Genomic DNA, 16,870 nt, shown 5'->3' with positions numbered 1-16,870 from the left:
ATCCTGAACTCATAGTCATCACCATTCTGCTTACATAAGATATCTATATCTTAGTTTCTTGATCAAAATGAGAGTCCCTATGTGGCAAGACAGTGAAAGCAATCTGTTAGGGTGAAGGGGTTACAACTAATATTTGAAAGTTCTAGTCACTGAATCTTGATTGAGTGACTCTAAAGTCACCCTTTTAAAAACATCCTCTCCCACTAGATCGCTGGCTACTGGAAGGCAGGAACTGTACTGAATCCCCCAAGTCAGGCGATGGCCTAGTTCAATTCCTGTCAAATATGTTAATTAACCAGCAAGTGGCAACTCTGAGTAACCACTGGCTATAGAACAACGTGGAAAAGTGCTGGGTACGTGTCTTTCAAACTTTGTGATAGAAACTTCTCTTTGTGATTTTTAATTTAAAACCATTTTAAAGAAGTTGTAAAATAAGTTATTTTTTAGGCAATATACTCAGGTCCTTAATGGAGACCAAGTGGCGATGGAACCCTGGCTTTAAGTCAGTTATCTTGTGTACTGTTAAGAGTCAACATTCCAAAATAAAGTTTAACAGAAATTAACAGCAATCACAATTAAAACCCAGCATTTCTGAACTAGAAGCATTTTCTCTTTAGGGGGATGGGATTACATCCCCTCGATTACAACTAGAGGATTGACAAACTCTCTTAATCAGGGGAAAAAAAAAAAACCATCTCTCTGCCTCCCTCCCCTCTATCCTCTCATTCTTCTCCTTTCCCCCAAACGGTCGTATGTTGTGACCGTTTTATTCGAGTGGAAAGTTGAAAGAAAGCAACACACTAGCTACACCCAACCGGCGCTCCTCGGGTGGAACAGCAAAGTTCCTTCCCAGAGCCAGCGAGGCATTCGCTCTCCGATACCTGCTCAGCTTCACGCCGCATCTGAAGGTCTGCCCGCCGCGGAACAGTTGCGTCTCCATCTGGCTGCCAACCCACCCGGGCTCTCTTCTCCTCCACCACCACCTTTCCCTCCTCCCCCTCCTTTCCGTCTTCGCTCACCACCCCCGCCCCCAATCTCCTCCTCTTTTTCTCACTACAAGCGGTTGCTGATGCTGAAGCCGAGCGTCACTTCGGCTCCCACGGCAGACATGGCGACATTGACAGTGGTCCAGCCGCTCACTCTGGACAGAGGTAAGGGAGCGGCTCGCCCTCCAGGCCGCTGCGGCCCCCGCCAGCCTCCTCCTCTGGCGCCGCCAACTCCCACCCGGACCGCCAGGCAGCGCTCGGGCAGGGGGAGCAGGGCAGCGAGGACGAGCGGAGAGGGCTTTCGCGCCGAGAGCAGGACACTTTCTTCCCCTTTCTCCGCCCGCCACGTCCCCGCTGCCCCTTCGCGCTACCATCGCCCGGCCCAGGGGTGCCTCTGCGGGGCTCTCGCAGCCCACGCCGACCCTCTCAGCCCCTCCGTGGCTCGCCTCCCGGCCGCCGGCTTTGTTGGAGCGGAGGCGCGGGGACCGCTAGGCGCTCGCCCGGGGCTCGAGGTTGGAGAGGGGCAGGGAGGAAAGCTCGCATTGCCGGGCGAGGGCGCCTGCAGCCGGAGCCTCGGGAAGCCTGCAGAGGGAGCCGTCTGGCAGCCTGCGGGGCTGGGGGCCCAGGACGAAGGAAGTTTGTCTCGACGCCGGGGGGCGAGGGTCGGTCCGGCTGCCGACACCCCGGCAGCCTCCCGAGAGCGGGCCAGGCGTACCCCCGGGCGGCCGGTGCCGGGGCGTACGGCGGCTGGGAGCTGTCCTCCGTGGAAAGGGCGAAGCGAGGCGCGGCAGCGGGGCCGGGCCGGGGGCGCAGCATCGAGGCAGCCGCGCCCCGCTCTCCCGGCTTCGCGCTCGGAAGGCGGCGAGGGTCGCGTCTGCCCTCGCCGGGGGCGGCCCTCCGGCCGTGGCAACTCACAGTTTCTCCTGCCCCAGCCAGCCTTGTTCTCTGCCAGCCCGGTGCCACGGCGATACCCGGGCTGCGGAAGGCGCTGGGACGTAGCGCAGGCTGGGTTGCAATTCAACTTCTGACCTGCGACCCTGTGCGTCCTGCTTTCTGACTTGACTGGGAGAGCAGCGTTTGCTTCCTTTCTAGGACTTCCTCAAGCCCAAGGATGGAATCCTTCGCTACGATCGCGGCCTCTCCCGCACACGGGTACGGGGTCATACCTGTCCTTGCGTGTTCGACTTTTCTTTCTGGCTTTCCGACGTCCACTTGTGAATGCTCCGGAGTCCCACGACTCTGCTGCGGAGGACACCTGCTCGTCCTGGTCCGCAGCGTCCGGATTTAGGACCCTGTGCGGCCATTTGGAAATGGTGTGCTCAGATGAAAATGATTCAGTCCGATGTGCCTCTAAAAATGTTCTTTCTGGAGGATTAAACCGGACTGTGGGGCAAGGCAAATAGAGCATCGTGCTGCGAGTACAGTGCAAAAGCCAGTGCAAAGTTAGGGAGGTTTTTTAATTTGGAGAGATTGTGGGGTGACTAATGCAATCTGTTGGCGCCAGAAGAAATGTTATGTGGTGCCCATAGCAACCTTACTCGGGGTATGAGTTGAAAGACAAAAAATAATTGATTTTATGTTGGGAAATGTTGGTTTGCCAGCTAGTAAATTAATAATATAGTTAAGGAGTTCAGAAATCCATTGCATAATCCATGATTTCTCCCCAGTATCATCATCTCCACTAAGCAGGATAAATCCATTGCCTCTAAGAACCTAACAGATGGCAAGCTATTAGAAATTATGGACTCCCAAGTATTTCTGTTTTAATGAAATGAGATCTTATATTGTCCCATTCCTATATCACCGTCTTTAAACACCCCAAGTAAAACGACTACATTAGGAAAGACAGAAAAAAAAAAAAAAAAGCAAGCAAACTCCAAGAAAATTGCATACCTGAGCAATTTTATATACTACCACTACTAAAAACATTTCACTTTGAAGGGCTTACCTGAAATGCCTGATCAATTGTGGAGAGGAAGTGCAATCAGATGAAGATCTGTTCTGAAAGTTTGTTCTTGTTCACAGCCAGACTGTCCCTGTCCTTCCCAGCTGTGATTCAGTAGCTCAAGAGGCAAGTTGGGTGAGACTGAATGTATCTGAACAAATTCACCAGCAGCTTACTTTGAGGTCTTGTAATTTATGGATGGTGGGTTATTGACATCATTACAGTGTATGAAGTCAATACGTATCCGTAATTTCCCCTCTAAGTTGTTAAAATATGATTAATTTGTTAATTATATCATATGAAATAAACTGATGAGAAATTTCCTACAAAAGGTTAAAAAAAAACTCTGAAAAGATGGTACTTATCTGGTTCCTGGGAGTAACTCTGATACTTACTTTGGAGGAGTTGGTCAGCCTCTTTGGGGAGCAGTTTTCCTTTTTGGCACACAAGGAGTTTGGAGTGAACGATTCAGATGATGTGCAAATCTAAGAGCCTAGAATTCGGTGAATTAAAATTGGGACTCAGTTTCTGGTCGCCTACTGGAGGATTTCACAGATGACTTCCTCGCCCACCTCTTCCGGGTATTCTTTGACGTGCTCTGAGGGCACCCACTACTTTTGGCTTCATCGAAGCATTTCTCCAACTGTTGCATCTATCTCCTTTCAAACGGAACTCCCTGAGGGAAGGGATCATTTCTAAATTCATCTCTCTATTCTCAAAGCCTTCCATAGTCCCTGATCACAGTAGAAAATTAAAAAAAAAAAAAGTGTACGTGAATGAAAGGATTGCAACAACTTAAGCACTGTTAAAATACTGGGGTTTCATAGCAGACAGAAAAGTACAGCTCATAGATTCACAACATTTTAACCCTGGGAAGAAAGGCAGGGAACACAGGCCAATGATTCTTAAGCTTTCTTTCCTCCCGTGCTCTTGACAGATTTCCATCAGCAACCATAGCTCACTGAGCTGTGATTATTGAGCAAGGAGGGTCATGGCAGGTGGGCGAAGGAGAGAAAGAGAAGAGGATGCCTTATAAAGCCCCCTTCCCAGGCATCTTATCAAGCAAACCCGAATACAAACCCGTATTCCGCAGGTTCTTTTCTAGCATCTTCATTTTTCAAGTGAAAAACAGGAAAAGGAGCAACGATAAGAGATGTTTTCAAGGTTACTCTGCTAGTCAGTGGGAGATTTTACGCTAAAATCTAACTTTTTTTTGTTTGATGCCCTTTGGCATTATCCACTGATTCATCTGGAATCTTTAGGGCAGCGATTTTAAGCAATCAGATCACAGCTAGAGCTTGAAATTAAGATGGAACACCCCCAGAATTCCAAAGATATCATCTGAAAGTAAAGCTCAGTAGTCTGTGCTAGCTTCCTGGATCTTGTCCTGGAAGCAAGCCTTTGCTGGAACCTGGTTGGCCCCTGAAAGGGCAAACAGGGTGGCTTCACATTTTCACTGCTCTGTGTATATCCTAAACTCTTTTCCTTCTGGAACTAAGACCTCAGATGAACTCTGTGGGGGCCTCTTGGTGGCTTTGGTCATAGTAAGTTCCTGTTTCCCCTTGTCCCTGTCCTTAGGATTACTTATTGAGTGCTTACAGCAAATCAGACCCTACTGTGGGATTGCTGCATATTGGTGAGCTAAACAGACTACCGCATGGTCTTCATGGTCGTTAGAATCTAAGGAGGGAAAGAGATTTAACACACACACACATGCTCATGTAAATCATTCATTCATTCATTGAATAAATATTCATTTATCACCTTCTGTATACAAGATGTTACAGGAATGCCAGAGACAAAGTTTCTGCTTTTATGGTCCTTAAGAATCTAGTCACGGAAACATAAGTAAGAAATTCATTCATTCCACAACTAAGCATTGAGTGTCAGCCTTTTGGAAAGCACTGTTTTAAGCAATGTGGTGGTCCTAATGAACAAAGCAGACAAAGGCTAATGGAGTTGACTTACCAATGAGAGCCACACACTGAAGACATAGGTATATGAGTGCTAGTGAGAAAAACTAAGACTGGATCAAAGAGAGGGATGTGGTGCTACCTGAAAGTTGATAGTCAAGAATTGGTGCCATGGATGGAGAGACCTGAGGAAAGTAAGGAAGCAAAATTGAAAGATATCTGGAGGAATGTGCTCGAGAGAAGGACCTCACGCATGCGTCCTGGGAGCATCAAGAAAGTCAGTGTGAAAATGTGAGCACAGGGAAGAGGGGCAAAAAGCCCAAAGAAAACCCAGCAAAGGGTGTGTGAACTGGCCAGGGGCCAGATGATGTAATTTATAATCAGGATTGTAGGTTAGCTGAAAATATGATGCGCTCAGAAAACAATGAACATGACACAAAGATAGAGAATAATGAGGAAGGACCTAGTTAGATGGCTCACTGAGAAAGTCAAATCTAATCTGAGTTCTGATGTGTTAATAAGACCCTTAGGAAAAACATTATGAATAGAGCGAAGAGTACATGAAAGAGCAGTTCCATATCTGCAACTTGGCCACCATCCCATGAGTACATCCATAACCAAGCAAATGACCGGAAAGAAAAACCACCAAGAAATAACAACACTAAGTATGTATTTGGAATAAGCATTTGGTTATAAGCATACCGAGAAAATCTATAGAGCAACTGGTTGCTACTTATTGCTAGACTAATGCTATGCTATGCTAAGTCACTTCAGTCATGTCCGACTCTGTGCGACCCCATGGACGGCAGCCCACCAGGCTCCCCCGTCTCTGGGATTCTCCAGGCAAGAACACTGGAGTGGGTTGCCATTTCCTTCTCCAATGCATGAAAGTGAAAAGTGAAAGTGAAGTCGCTCAGTCGTGTCCAACTCTTCACGACCCCATGGACTGCAGCCCACCAGGCTCCTCCATCCAGGGGATTCTCCAGGCAAGAGTACTGGAGTGGGATGCCATTGCCTTCTCCAAAGCACTGTATATTATAATTAGATTTTCAAAGATATCCTGAACATTATAGTGTGCATGTCACTATGTGTAGATTTACATGTGGAACCCAAGTGGTGATGAGATATATTCACTTTCAGTGTAATATTTTATATTAGACTGTGATGTAGAAAGTAGTAGCTGTGATTTACCCTTGTGGCAGAGAAGATGCTGATAATGAGATTAGTGTGAACAGTCTCTTCCCGAATATAAAATGTCCAGTGCAATTCCTACACCTTTGCCCAGATCTTAATCTCTACACCAGGAATGACCTTCAGCTAAAATCAAGGGAATAAAGCCATGTCCAATCCATGTACTTAATACCATCATAGCAAAGAACACAGGAATACTGCACTGTCTTAAAAATTGCATGGATTCAGGCACTTTTCTGAAGTCCAGTAGCTCTAACTCTCCTTCACTTTCCAAGGTCAGAAAAGATAATATAATGGAATTCTTCAAAATTTTACTTCAGCTTATCTTTTTACCATTATTTTTAAGCAGAATTTTTTTTTAATCATGACTTATAAGGAAGTCTTTACATGACTTATAAAGAAGACTCACAAAATCAACTCATGGAGAAAAATGGATAATTAAAATAATTTCCAAAAGTAATTGAAGTTGTGTAATATTCAATACTTGAGACCTTACTTATAACATGATCAGTAGTTTACAGTCTGCATTTAGGCACCAGTATAAAATAAAATGCTGGTGTCACAGCCACCAAACTTTTCTGTGAGTTAAATTCAACTTGGATACCTTGCAAAAATGTAAATGTAAATCTTGATTTCTTGAATTCTAAATTAAGTTGTAATCTAAAATATTGATTAAACAAATTTTGATGTGTTTTTTCTTTAAGAAAATAAAACTTTTGCCCTTTAAAAACTCTAGTAGAAAACCAAGAGCTTTTATTTTGTGGGTTTCAACCTTATGAAAAAGAAATGAGTGCAAAAGTTGACTGCAAATGAAAAGTGAGTGCCACACTTTTCATAAAATTTGCGATACATTAAACTTTTTCTCTCTTCCCTTTTCCCTTTCCAAGGCAAGCAGAGTTTATTACTTTATGTATTTCCCAATTCAAGCCTTGGGCAACCTATAGCTTTTCTAATCAACTGTATACACCAGTTTATATAAAATTTGTATTTGCCTGAAAATTCCTTTTGTTCACAGTCCAGTGGACTTTCCTCTTTTCTTTCTCTCTTTGTTTTTTATTTATTTAGTATGAGGAGAGATTAAGGAAGAAGGAAAGTAAGAATTAAACCAGTCTTTATGCTGTTTTAAGGTTGTATGCCCTGATAGTCATGGTGGGGAGGACAGAAAGAGAGTTTAACTGTATTTTCTGACTCTTGTCCTAAAATATTTCTACAGATATATTTTTACAGCCAGGTATATTTTAGTCTACAAACATTAAGTATTTGCATTCTTTCTCATGTTTTCCATAAGCTTCACTAATCACTTTAAATATATACTTGTATTGAATTTTCTTTGGAAATCAATTTTCGAGTTTCTTTTTGCACTATGCTGCTGCTACTGCTAAGTCGCTTCAGTCGTGTCCGACTCTGTGCAACCCCATAGAGGGCAGCCCACCAGGCTCCAACGTCCCTGGGATTCTCCAGGCAAGAACAATGGAGTGGGTTGCCATTTTTGCACTATACTTAGAGAATATTTTCCAGGAATCAGAATTGTGTCATATTCATCTTTTCTCTTTGTCTGATATGAAAAGTTGGAAAGAGAAGGAACCAAAACTTCTAAGAAGTCTTGATTATTGAAAAAGGTATTTTCCATTTCATGAGAGTTTTAGACACCACTTTAAAATTGAAATTGAAAAATTAAGGATTGAGCTTCCAGAAAAAGAAACAGAAATGTGATGAATACCTTCTAGTTTCCTACGTCAGCCATCTAAGCTCTGAGCTGTATTTGGTGCCCTCTGGTCATTTATGAAAGTAATGCTTTTGCTTTTGGAGTACTTTTTCAGAATTGCTAGGTAGAGTTTAGCTATTTATTAGGGAATAGGAGGAGGCAATGGCACCCCACTCCAGTACTCTTGCCTGGAGAATCCCCTGGACAGAGGAGCCTGGTGGGCTGCATTCCATGGGGTCGCTAAGAGTCAGACACAACTGAGCGACTTCACTTTCACTTTTCACTTTTATGCATTGGAGAAGGAAATGGCAGCCCACTCCAGTGTTCTTGCCTGGAGAATCCCAGGGACGGGGGAGCCTGGTGGGCTGCCGTCTATGGGGTCACACAGAGTTGGACACGACTGAAGTGACTTAGCAGCAGCAGCAGCAGAGAATATTTGGAGAGTAGTATCACATTGGAAGATATATACTGAGTTTTAGGGGTGCTATTATAAGCTTTCTCTTGGAGAAAGCTCTTTACTTAGTTCTGACATCTGTCTGTTAGGATGCAGTCTTCATTAGGTCAGAGACTATCCTGAATTTGTTTGCGTAGAGCTCAATGCATCATCTGGTACATGGTTGGTGCACTCTTCATATTGATTGATTGAATAAATGGATGAATGAAATTGACTTAGTTGGACTAGCTATTTTAGAGTAACTCTTAATGCTAAAAAAAAAAAAAGCCTTCCAACCTGTAATAATGTAAAAGTGGTAGCTACTATACTTAATCACTTTGCTGTGTGTGTGTGTGTGTGTGTATGTAGCAGACCTAAATGTGGAATGCTCTCCAGGGCCAAGAAGGGATGTGAGTTGCCAGTGCTGAGGCTTGTAGCCCTACTTCCATTGCCTACATCCACCTGCCATCTTAAAATGTTAATTGAACCAGACAAGTTAATGCCAGAAGACAACTGAAAAGGTTAGAAAAAGACAGGATGAGCGCCAAGCAGAATCCACCTCTCCTCCTACCCCCAACCCCAAACACACACATAAACTATACTGCCTTATTTTTCTTTTAACCACAAATGGATGAGTGATAGAGCTGTGTCCTGATAAACAAGTTAGAATGGCTTTAATTTGAAATCACTCTCCGTTGGCAAATGAAAATACAACCTTTAAGTCATGTTGATTGCATCAATGTTACCAAAGGTAACTCTGATCTAGGTGATAGAGTTGTTTTTTATTCTCCATAACTGAATTTTTGGACTTCCCTGGTGGCTCAGACAGTAAAGCATTTGTCTACGATGTGGGAGACCTGGGTTTGATCCCTGGGTTGGGAAGATCCCCTGGAGAAGGAAATGGCAATCCACTCCAGGACTATTGCCTGGGAAATCCCATGGACTGAGGAGCCTGGCAGGCTACAGCCCATGGGGTCACAAAGAGTCGGACACAATTCAGAGACTTCACTTCTATTCAATGTGCTAGCTGAATTTGACGATTTGCCTATTAAAAGTAAATATGCCCAAAGACTACTTGAAAAAAGTTATGCTGAATTGAAACTTACACTGAAGTTATACTCAGATAGTATCTATCTTGGAAAACAAAGGCTTCTAAATTAAACTGGTGGTAAGTTCCCCTAGAAACACAGTAGCTATTTCAAGTCCAACTGCTTCTGCTGTTTTTGTTTACTTGCTTATTGTGGTGATAGTTAACGAAATTTCAGTATGATCTTTTTTTTTTTTTTTTTATCCAAAAATCATCTTTCACCAAAAGAAGGGAAGGGGATAGAATAATGGGGATTACGAATGGCAATAATAGTTAAACTCAAGTTAGATGGACTTTTAATGAGTTAATATGTGCAAAATACTTAAAACAGGCCTGACACAGGGGAACCATTTAACAATGATAGTTATTTTTTCTGGGTCTTCCAAGTCCAGAAAGGCATCCTTTGATATCCGCAGGGCATTGGTTCCAGGACTGCCTGCAGATAACAAAATCCTTGGGTGCTCTAGTCCCTTATATAAAAAGGTGTGGTGCAGTTGATCATTTGTATCCCTAGGCCCTTATGTTCTGCATTCCAAGATTCAAGCAACTCATCTGTGATTCAACCCAGCTGAATGCACAGACGCTGAACCCCCAAATATGAGGGTCAACTGTACTCCTGCCATACTGCCAGGAGGCAGGGCCAGATAAGGTTTGTTATCTTCAAGCATACGGTACCAAGAGGCAGTTGTTGTTCAGTTGCTGAGTCATTTCCTAATCTTTGTGACCCCATGGACTATAACACGCCCGGCTTCCCCGTCCGTGGATGGTTCTCCATGCTATCTCCTGGAGTTTCTGCAAACTCATGTCCATTGAGTCAGTGATGCCATCCAGCCATCCCATCCTCTGTCACCCCTTTCTCCTCATGCCCTCAGTCTTTCCCAGCATCAAGGTCTTATTTACAGTGAGTTGGCTCTTCTCATCAGGTGGCCAAGGTATTGGAGTTTCCGCTTCAGCATCAGTCCTTCCAATGAATATTCGGGGTTGATTTCCTTTAGGATTGACAGGTTTGATCTCCTCACTGTCCAAGGGACTCTCAAGAGTCTTCTTCAGTGCCATAGTATTTCAAAAGCATCAATTCTTCAGCACTCAACCTTCTTTATGGTCCAACTCTCACATCTATATATGACTATTGGAAAAACCAAAGCTTTGACTATATGGGCCTTTGTTGGAAAAGTGATGTCTCTGCTTTCTAATATGCTCCCTAGATTGTCACAGCTTTTCTTCCAAGGAGCAAGCATCTTTTCTTTTCATGGCTGCAGTCACTGTCCACAGTGATTTTAAGAAAATAGTCTGTCACTGTTTCCATTTTTTCCCTATTTGCCATGAAGCAATGGGACTGGATGCCATGACCTTCATTTTTTGAATGTTGAGTTTTAAGCCAGCTTTTTCACTTTCACCTTCATCAAGAAGCTCTTTAGTTCCTCTCCCCTTTCTGCCATAAGGGTGGTATCATCTGCATTTCTGAGCTTATTGATATTTCTCCTGGCAATCTTTATTCCAGCTTGTGCTTCATCCAGCCCAGCGTTTTGCATTTTGTACTCTGCATATAAGTTAAATAAGCAGGGTGACAATATACAGCCTTGACATACTCCTTTTCCTATTTGGAACCAGTCTGTTGTTCCATGTCTGATTCTGACTCTCGCTTCTTGACCTGCATGCAGGTTTCTCAGGAGGCAGATAAGGTGGTCTGGTATTTCCATCTCTTTAACAGTTTTCCACAGTTTGTTGTGATCCACGCAGTTAAAGGCTTTAGTGTGAAGTGGTGGATGTTTTTCTGGAATTTTCTTGCTTTTTACATGATCCAACAGATGTTGCCAATTTGATCTCTGGTTCCTCTGCCTCATCTGAATCCAGCTTGTACATCTGGAAGTTCTCAGTTCACATATTGTTGAAGCCTAGCCTAAAGGATTTTGAGTATTACCTTGCTAGCATGGGAAATGAATACAGCTGTATGGTGGTTTGTACATTTTTTGGCATTGCCCTTCTTTGGGATTGGAATGAAAACTGACCTTTTCCAGTCCTGTGGTGACTGCTGAGTTTTCCAAATTTGCTGGCATATTGAGTGCAACACTTTCACAGCATCATCTTTTAAGATTTGAAACAGCTCAGCTGGTATTCTAGCACCTCCACTATTTTTGCTCATAGTGATGCTCCCTAAGGCCCACTTGACTCCACACTCCAGGATGTCTGACTCTAGGTGAGTGAACACACCATCGTGGTTGTCTGGGTCATTAAGACTCTTTTGCACAGTACTCCTGTGTAGTCTTGCCACCTCTTCTTAATCTCTTCTACTTCTGTTAGGTCCTTACCATTTCTTTCCTTTATTGTACCCATTTTTTCATGAAATGTTCCCTTAGTATCCCTAATTTTCTTGAAGAGACAACTAGTCTTTCCCATTCCATTGTTTTGCTTATTTCTTTGCATTATTCACTTAAGAGGCAGAGACCATGTTTATTTTGGTATTCTGTAGAAGCAAGAAGCACTTGGAGATGCCTGGAGGTCAAAATAAAAAGTTTCCTGTACAATTACTAATTTTTCAGCTACCTCTTTCCCCCAATCACTTGTTTCTTGATGCTTCTGTAACATTATTTTTTCATAACTGTACTACACAATATAGAAAAATTTCATTTACATTACTGTCACCCTAGCAGCAGAAGTTATTTATATTCATCTTTGTGTATGCATTGCCTATCACAGTGCCTGAAAGATAAGTGCTCAAAGGTGTGCTGAATAAATTATTATTTTTTTCATTCAAATACCGCCTAGCTTCAGGGGATAAACCTAGGTAAGTTACCAAAGGATACAAGATGACAGAATTTTTATTCAAGAAAAAATTTCCTGCATTTATTCTGTTTAAAATTAGAACAGGTGCCTTCCGGGAATTCATGAACATCCTATTACTGGATTACTGGAAAAGTACAGGCAACAGTTGAATGACAAATTGGAAAAGTTGTTATAGATGGACTTTTAAGATTCAGTAATTGTTAAGGACATGGACCAGAATTTTTGTAGACGTGTGGGGGTTTTATTTTATTCTATTTATCTTCAGCTATCAAAAGAAGAGTAACATGGATGGACCGTGAGATCCTCATACTGACTGACGTCAGTCAGATAGAGAAGAAGTATCGTAGGACATCCTTTATATGATGAAACTCAAAAGAAATGAAACAAATGCACTTATTTACAAAACAAAAACAGATTCACAGACTCAGAGAACAAACTTATGGTTTCCAGGGGAGAAGAGTGGGATGAAGGGATAGTTAGGAAGTTTGGGATGGACAGGTATGCAGTGCTGTGTTTAAAACGGATAACCAACAAGGTCCTACTGTATAGCCCATGAAACTCTGCTCAGTAGTATGTGACAGCCTGGATGGGAGGGGACTTTGGAGGAGAATGGATGCATGTACATGTATGGGCGCGCCCCTTTGCTGTTCACCTGAACCTATCAACACATTGTTTATCAGCTGTACTCCAATCGGCTATTTTTAAAAAGCTAAAAATAAATAGTTAAACAGTTGACTGTGGAATATGTAACCGAGAGTGACTCTCTGACTCTTGTTTAGTGCTGTTTAATTGTGAAGCATCCCGTGATGCTGAGAGAGGCATACAGGCGCCAGTCAGGGGCGTGAGCGCTAGATCCGGACATCTGGGTCCAAATCCTGCCTATACCTGCCCCTTCCTTTGCTCTGTAACCTTAGCCTGTTAAAATCTTCTTGCTTTCCTTTATTTTTCATCTATAAAGTTGCAAATAATAGTAGTGTCTTCCTCCTAAATTTACTGTAAAAGTGAGAAAATGTATTTAAGTGCTTAGAACACCACCAAATTCATACTATTAAATAAGCTGCTCAACACTGATTGATTATTCCCCACCCCCTTCTCCCCAGGGCATGGATTTTTCCCAGTGCAATAAATGTAAAGTGCACAAGCTTCAGATTTAGACACATATGGATTTGAATTGCAGTTCTGCCACTTACTATCTGTGGGAGTTTAGAATACTGCTTACTCTCTCCACATTCTATTTCTCTCATCCTTAATATAGCAATAGTGATGCCCACTTTGTGTGGTGATGCATTCCTTTGGTTCTTCCCTCGCTTAGCCATGCAAGACAGAAGGAGAATCTGGCATGTGCCAGTGAGTCCAAGGCTAGGGGTAGAGTGTGCAGCCCAGGGAAGACAGACATTATCAGGTAATTTATGATACCATAGTTTGAGTATTTTAGCAACAGCTCACACATGTTGAGTAGTTACTTCATGCCAGGCATTGTGCTTAGAGGTTTTCATATTTCATTTCAATTAGGCCTGAAAACAAATCTCTGGTGTCGGTGCTATTAGTATTTTGAAGACGTAGGAATTGAGGCAGAAAGAAGCTAAATAAAGGGATTGGAACTCAGGCTGGTTGATATTGAGGCCTTGAGCTTAATGACTGTGCTACACTGCGGAGAGCAAGTGCACGGGTCTACTACAGGGTCTGTAAGAAGCCTTGGGGAACTTGAACTTGTAAGGCATGGCAGGCACAGAGGTGCTTGCAGAGGCTTCAGAGAGCAGACAGACGGGTAGGAGGTACCACCAGGAGAGTCCGTTGTCCAGACAGAAGGGAAAGCCAAAGCTTACAGGAGGGACATGTACTAATGTTGGTAAAGACTAATTGTGATATATTTTAAAAGTCTAGCATAATTATTTGAAAAGAGCAGGTGTTTCATACATGGTTGTGCTTACTATTAATCATGTTTAGTACTTTCTTAGTACAAAAGATGAGAATGCCAATATAGGAAATTATAAGAAAGTACTAGCCACATTCTGGTCCTTCTTTCCATGCTGTGCCAATGAACCAAGAGATCATGACTGTGACATTCGGATTTTCTTTCAGTGATCTGTCATGCACAGGTGAAACTTCTTCACAGACTTGGGAGTGTTGACAGGCTCACAGAGGGAGCTGAAAAAGTGATAACAGGGCCCCAGGTCCCTTTCCTTACAATCTTTTCCTTTAAGTGGAACAAGTCCAGCACAACCTGACTTTTCAGGCACAAAAAGAAAAATTGTGACTTCTTTTTCTTCCTTCAAGATTGGCTCTAAATATCCTGAAGGGTATAAACACACTATGCTTACCCATGATCATTAAACTAAATGCCTTGGGGTTTTAACATGTGTTTCAGTGGCCCAAGCTATGCCGTATTTGTCTAGCACCTAAGCAAACCTCCTGTGAGGTAACTGAAAATTACTCCTTTAGGCCAAAATTGTTAATTTTTAAACCGTTTTTCACCTGAAAATACAGGATTTATTTCCTTCTCTTTTCTGGGTACAGCAAATGTTCTCTGGAAAATGAAATTTTTGTAAAAATATAGTGGAAGATAAAATAAGTAAAGCGGTACACCAGTGCATGTTACTAAAGGAATGATGCAATTTTATTTGCATGGTTCAAAGGGAAATTCTGCATCCCACCAGCTTTTCAGACTTGTTTTAGTCTGTTGAGGTTGAAAGATACACACCTCTGGATAAATAAGGTATTCTGGATGATGTAGACACTCATTTCTTCTTATGACTTATATTTTCTAAGTATTGACAGTTTGGCATCCAAATGATAACTTCGTGTAGCAAAATATTAAGATTGTATATGCTATGGGCTGCAGGCTTTTGTATGTTGAAGAGTATAAACACACTATGTGTTTTGTATGTGAAGGGTATAAACACACTATGCTTACCCATGATCATTAAACTAAATGCCTTCGTATGTTGAAGTCCTAAGCCCCAGTATAGTTTGGAGGTGGCACCTTTAGGCAATAATTAGGGCTAGATGAGGTCATGAGTGTGGGGGTCATGATGAGACTGTTGTTGTTCAGTTCCCAAGTTTCATGTCCAACTCTGTGACTCCATGGACTGTAGCACACCAGACTCCTCTGTCTTCCACTATCTCCCAGAGTTTGGTCAAATTCAAGTCCATTGAGTCAGTGATACTATCTAACCACCTCTAGAGTGCTAGGGTTCTCCCTGTCCTTGCTGTGTGAGTCTGTATACATCTAGGAGGCAGATGGCTGCAAGCTGGGAAGGGATTCTCACCAGAAGCTGAATTTGCTGGCACCTTGATCTTGAACTCCCCAGCCTCCAGAACTGTGAGAAAAAAAAGGTCTGTGTTTTAAGCCACCTACGCTATGGTAGTTTGTTATAGCAATTTAGGCTAAGACATTGTAACACTCATCACATGATCTTGGCCTCAACAATACTCTATCCTAAGTAGCTGAATAAATTAGCAGTGGGTGGGATTTCTTTGGAAGAAATGATGCTAAAGCTGAAACTCCAATACTTTGGCCACCTCATGAGAAGAGTTGACTCATTGGAAAAGACTCTGATGCTGGGAGGGATTGGGGGCAGGAGGAGAAGGGGACGACAGAGGATGAGATTGGCTGGATGGCATCAGTGACTCGATGGACGTGAGTCTGAGTGAACTCTGGGAGTTGGTGATGGACAGGGAGGCCTGGCGTGCTGGGATTCATGGGGTCGCAAAAAGTCGGATACGACTGAGCGACTGAACTGAACTAAACTGAAGATTAGCTGTACACAGATATACACTGAAGTATGCATAATTTCCTGCTTAGTTTTATTTTCCCCCCCAGTGGGTTTAGAAATCTTTGTCTTGGGACTTCCCTCGCAGGCCAGTAGTTAGGACTTGAGCTTCCAGCACAGTGGATGCAGGTTCGATTCCTTGTCGGGGAACTAAGATCCCACATGCCACACAGAACAGCCAAAAAGAAAGAAATCTTTGTCTTACAAGTTCTAACATGTTTTCAAAGCTTCTTTTCTTGGATTGTTCTCCATTGTTTTCAAATACATTGAATTATTTGAATACATTTAATTATTTTTTCCTTACAGGTTTCTCCTGGGTATCTTTCAAGGTGAAATTTTCTGTTTGTAAATTATGCCTTTTCCAAATGTAAAGGAGCTGTAACTAAGCATGTTACATTCAAATAATATTTTACTGATCTAACATTTACATAAGCCTTTGCTTATTTTGGGCTTCCCTAATAGCTCAGTTGGTAAAGAATCCGCCTGTAATGCAGGAGACTCCGGTTCAATTTCTGGGTCAGGAAGATCTGCTGGAAAAGGGATAGGCTACCCACTCCAGTATTCTTGGGCTTCCCTTGTGGCTCAGATGGTAAAGAATCTGCCCACAATGTGGAAGACCTGGGTTCTATACCTGGGTTGGGAAGATCCCCTGGAGAAGGGAAGGGCTTTTTGCTATAAGTCTTTCTTTTAATGTTGGGGGGTAGAGTTGACAGTATGTGTCTTTAACTTGTCACAGCCTTCCTTAATATACTTCCGGCTGCTTCCTCTTGGCTTTTATGCTATTGCTATTTCTGTGCCATAAATGTAAAAGTCAATGCTACTAATCGTGCTTTGAACCAGGGCTTGGTTATAGACCCCCAAACCAAATTCAGCCTGTGAGCTAAAAACGATTTTTTTTTACATTATTTTAAAATGATTGGAAATATAAAAAATAAAAATATTTTGTGACACGTGACCGTTGTATTAAATTCAGATCTGCATGTTTATAAGTAAAGTTTTATTGGAACACAGCCATGCTCTTTCATTTGTCTATGGCTGCTTTCTGGCTACAGG

At 42.6% G+C, this 16,870-nt stretch overlaps 1 protein-coding gene across 1 annotated transcript in view; it reads left to right on the top strand.

Annotated features, from left to right (window-relative positions):
• Window positions 1-1,069: 1,069 nt before the first annotated feature.
• Window positions 1,070-16,870, top strand: part of LIN7A (lin-7 homolog A, crumbs cell polarity complex component) — a 152,210-nt gene continuing 136,409 nt past the window's right edge. Inside the window, exon 1 of the mRNA XM_068971993.1 lies at window positions 1,070-1,151. Within this exon, the coding sequence (XP_068828094.1) occupies window positions 1,070-1,151 (82 nt within the window). The remainder of the gene's footprint in view (window positions 1,152-16,870) is intronic.

The sequence above is a fragment of the Capricornis sumatraensis genome, chromosome 4, assembly GCF_032405125.1.
Source record: "Capricornis sumatraensis isolate serow.1 chromosome 4, serow.2, whole genome shotgun sequence".
NCBI lineage: Eukaryota > Metazoa > Chordata > Mammalia > Artiodactyla > Bovidae > Capricornis > Capricornis sumatraensis.
The sequence above is the reverse complement of the archived record's forward strand: the minus strand, read 5'-3'. Positions and strand labels throughout refer to the sequence as shown.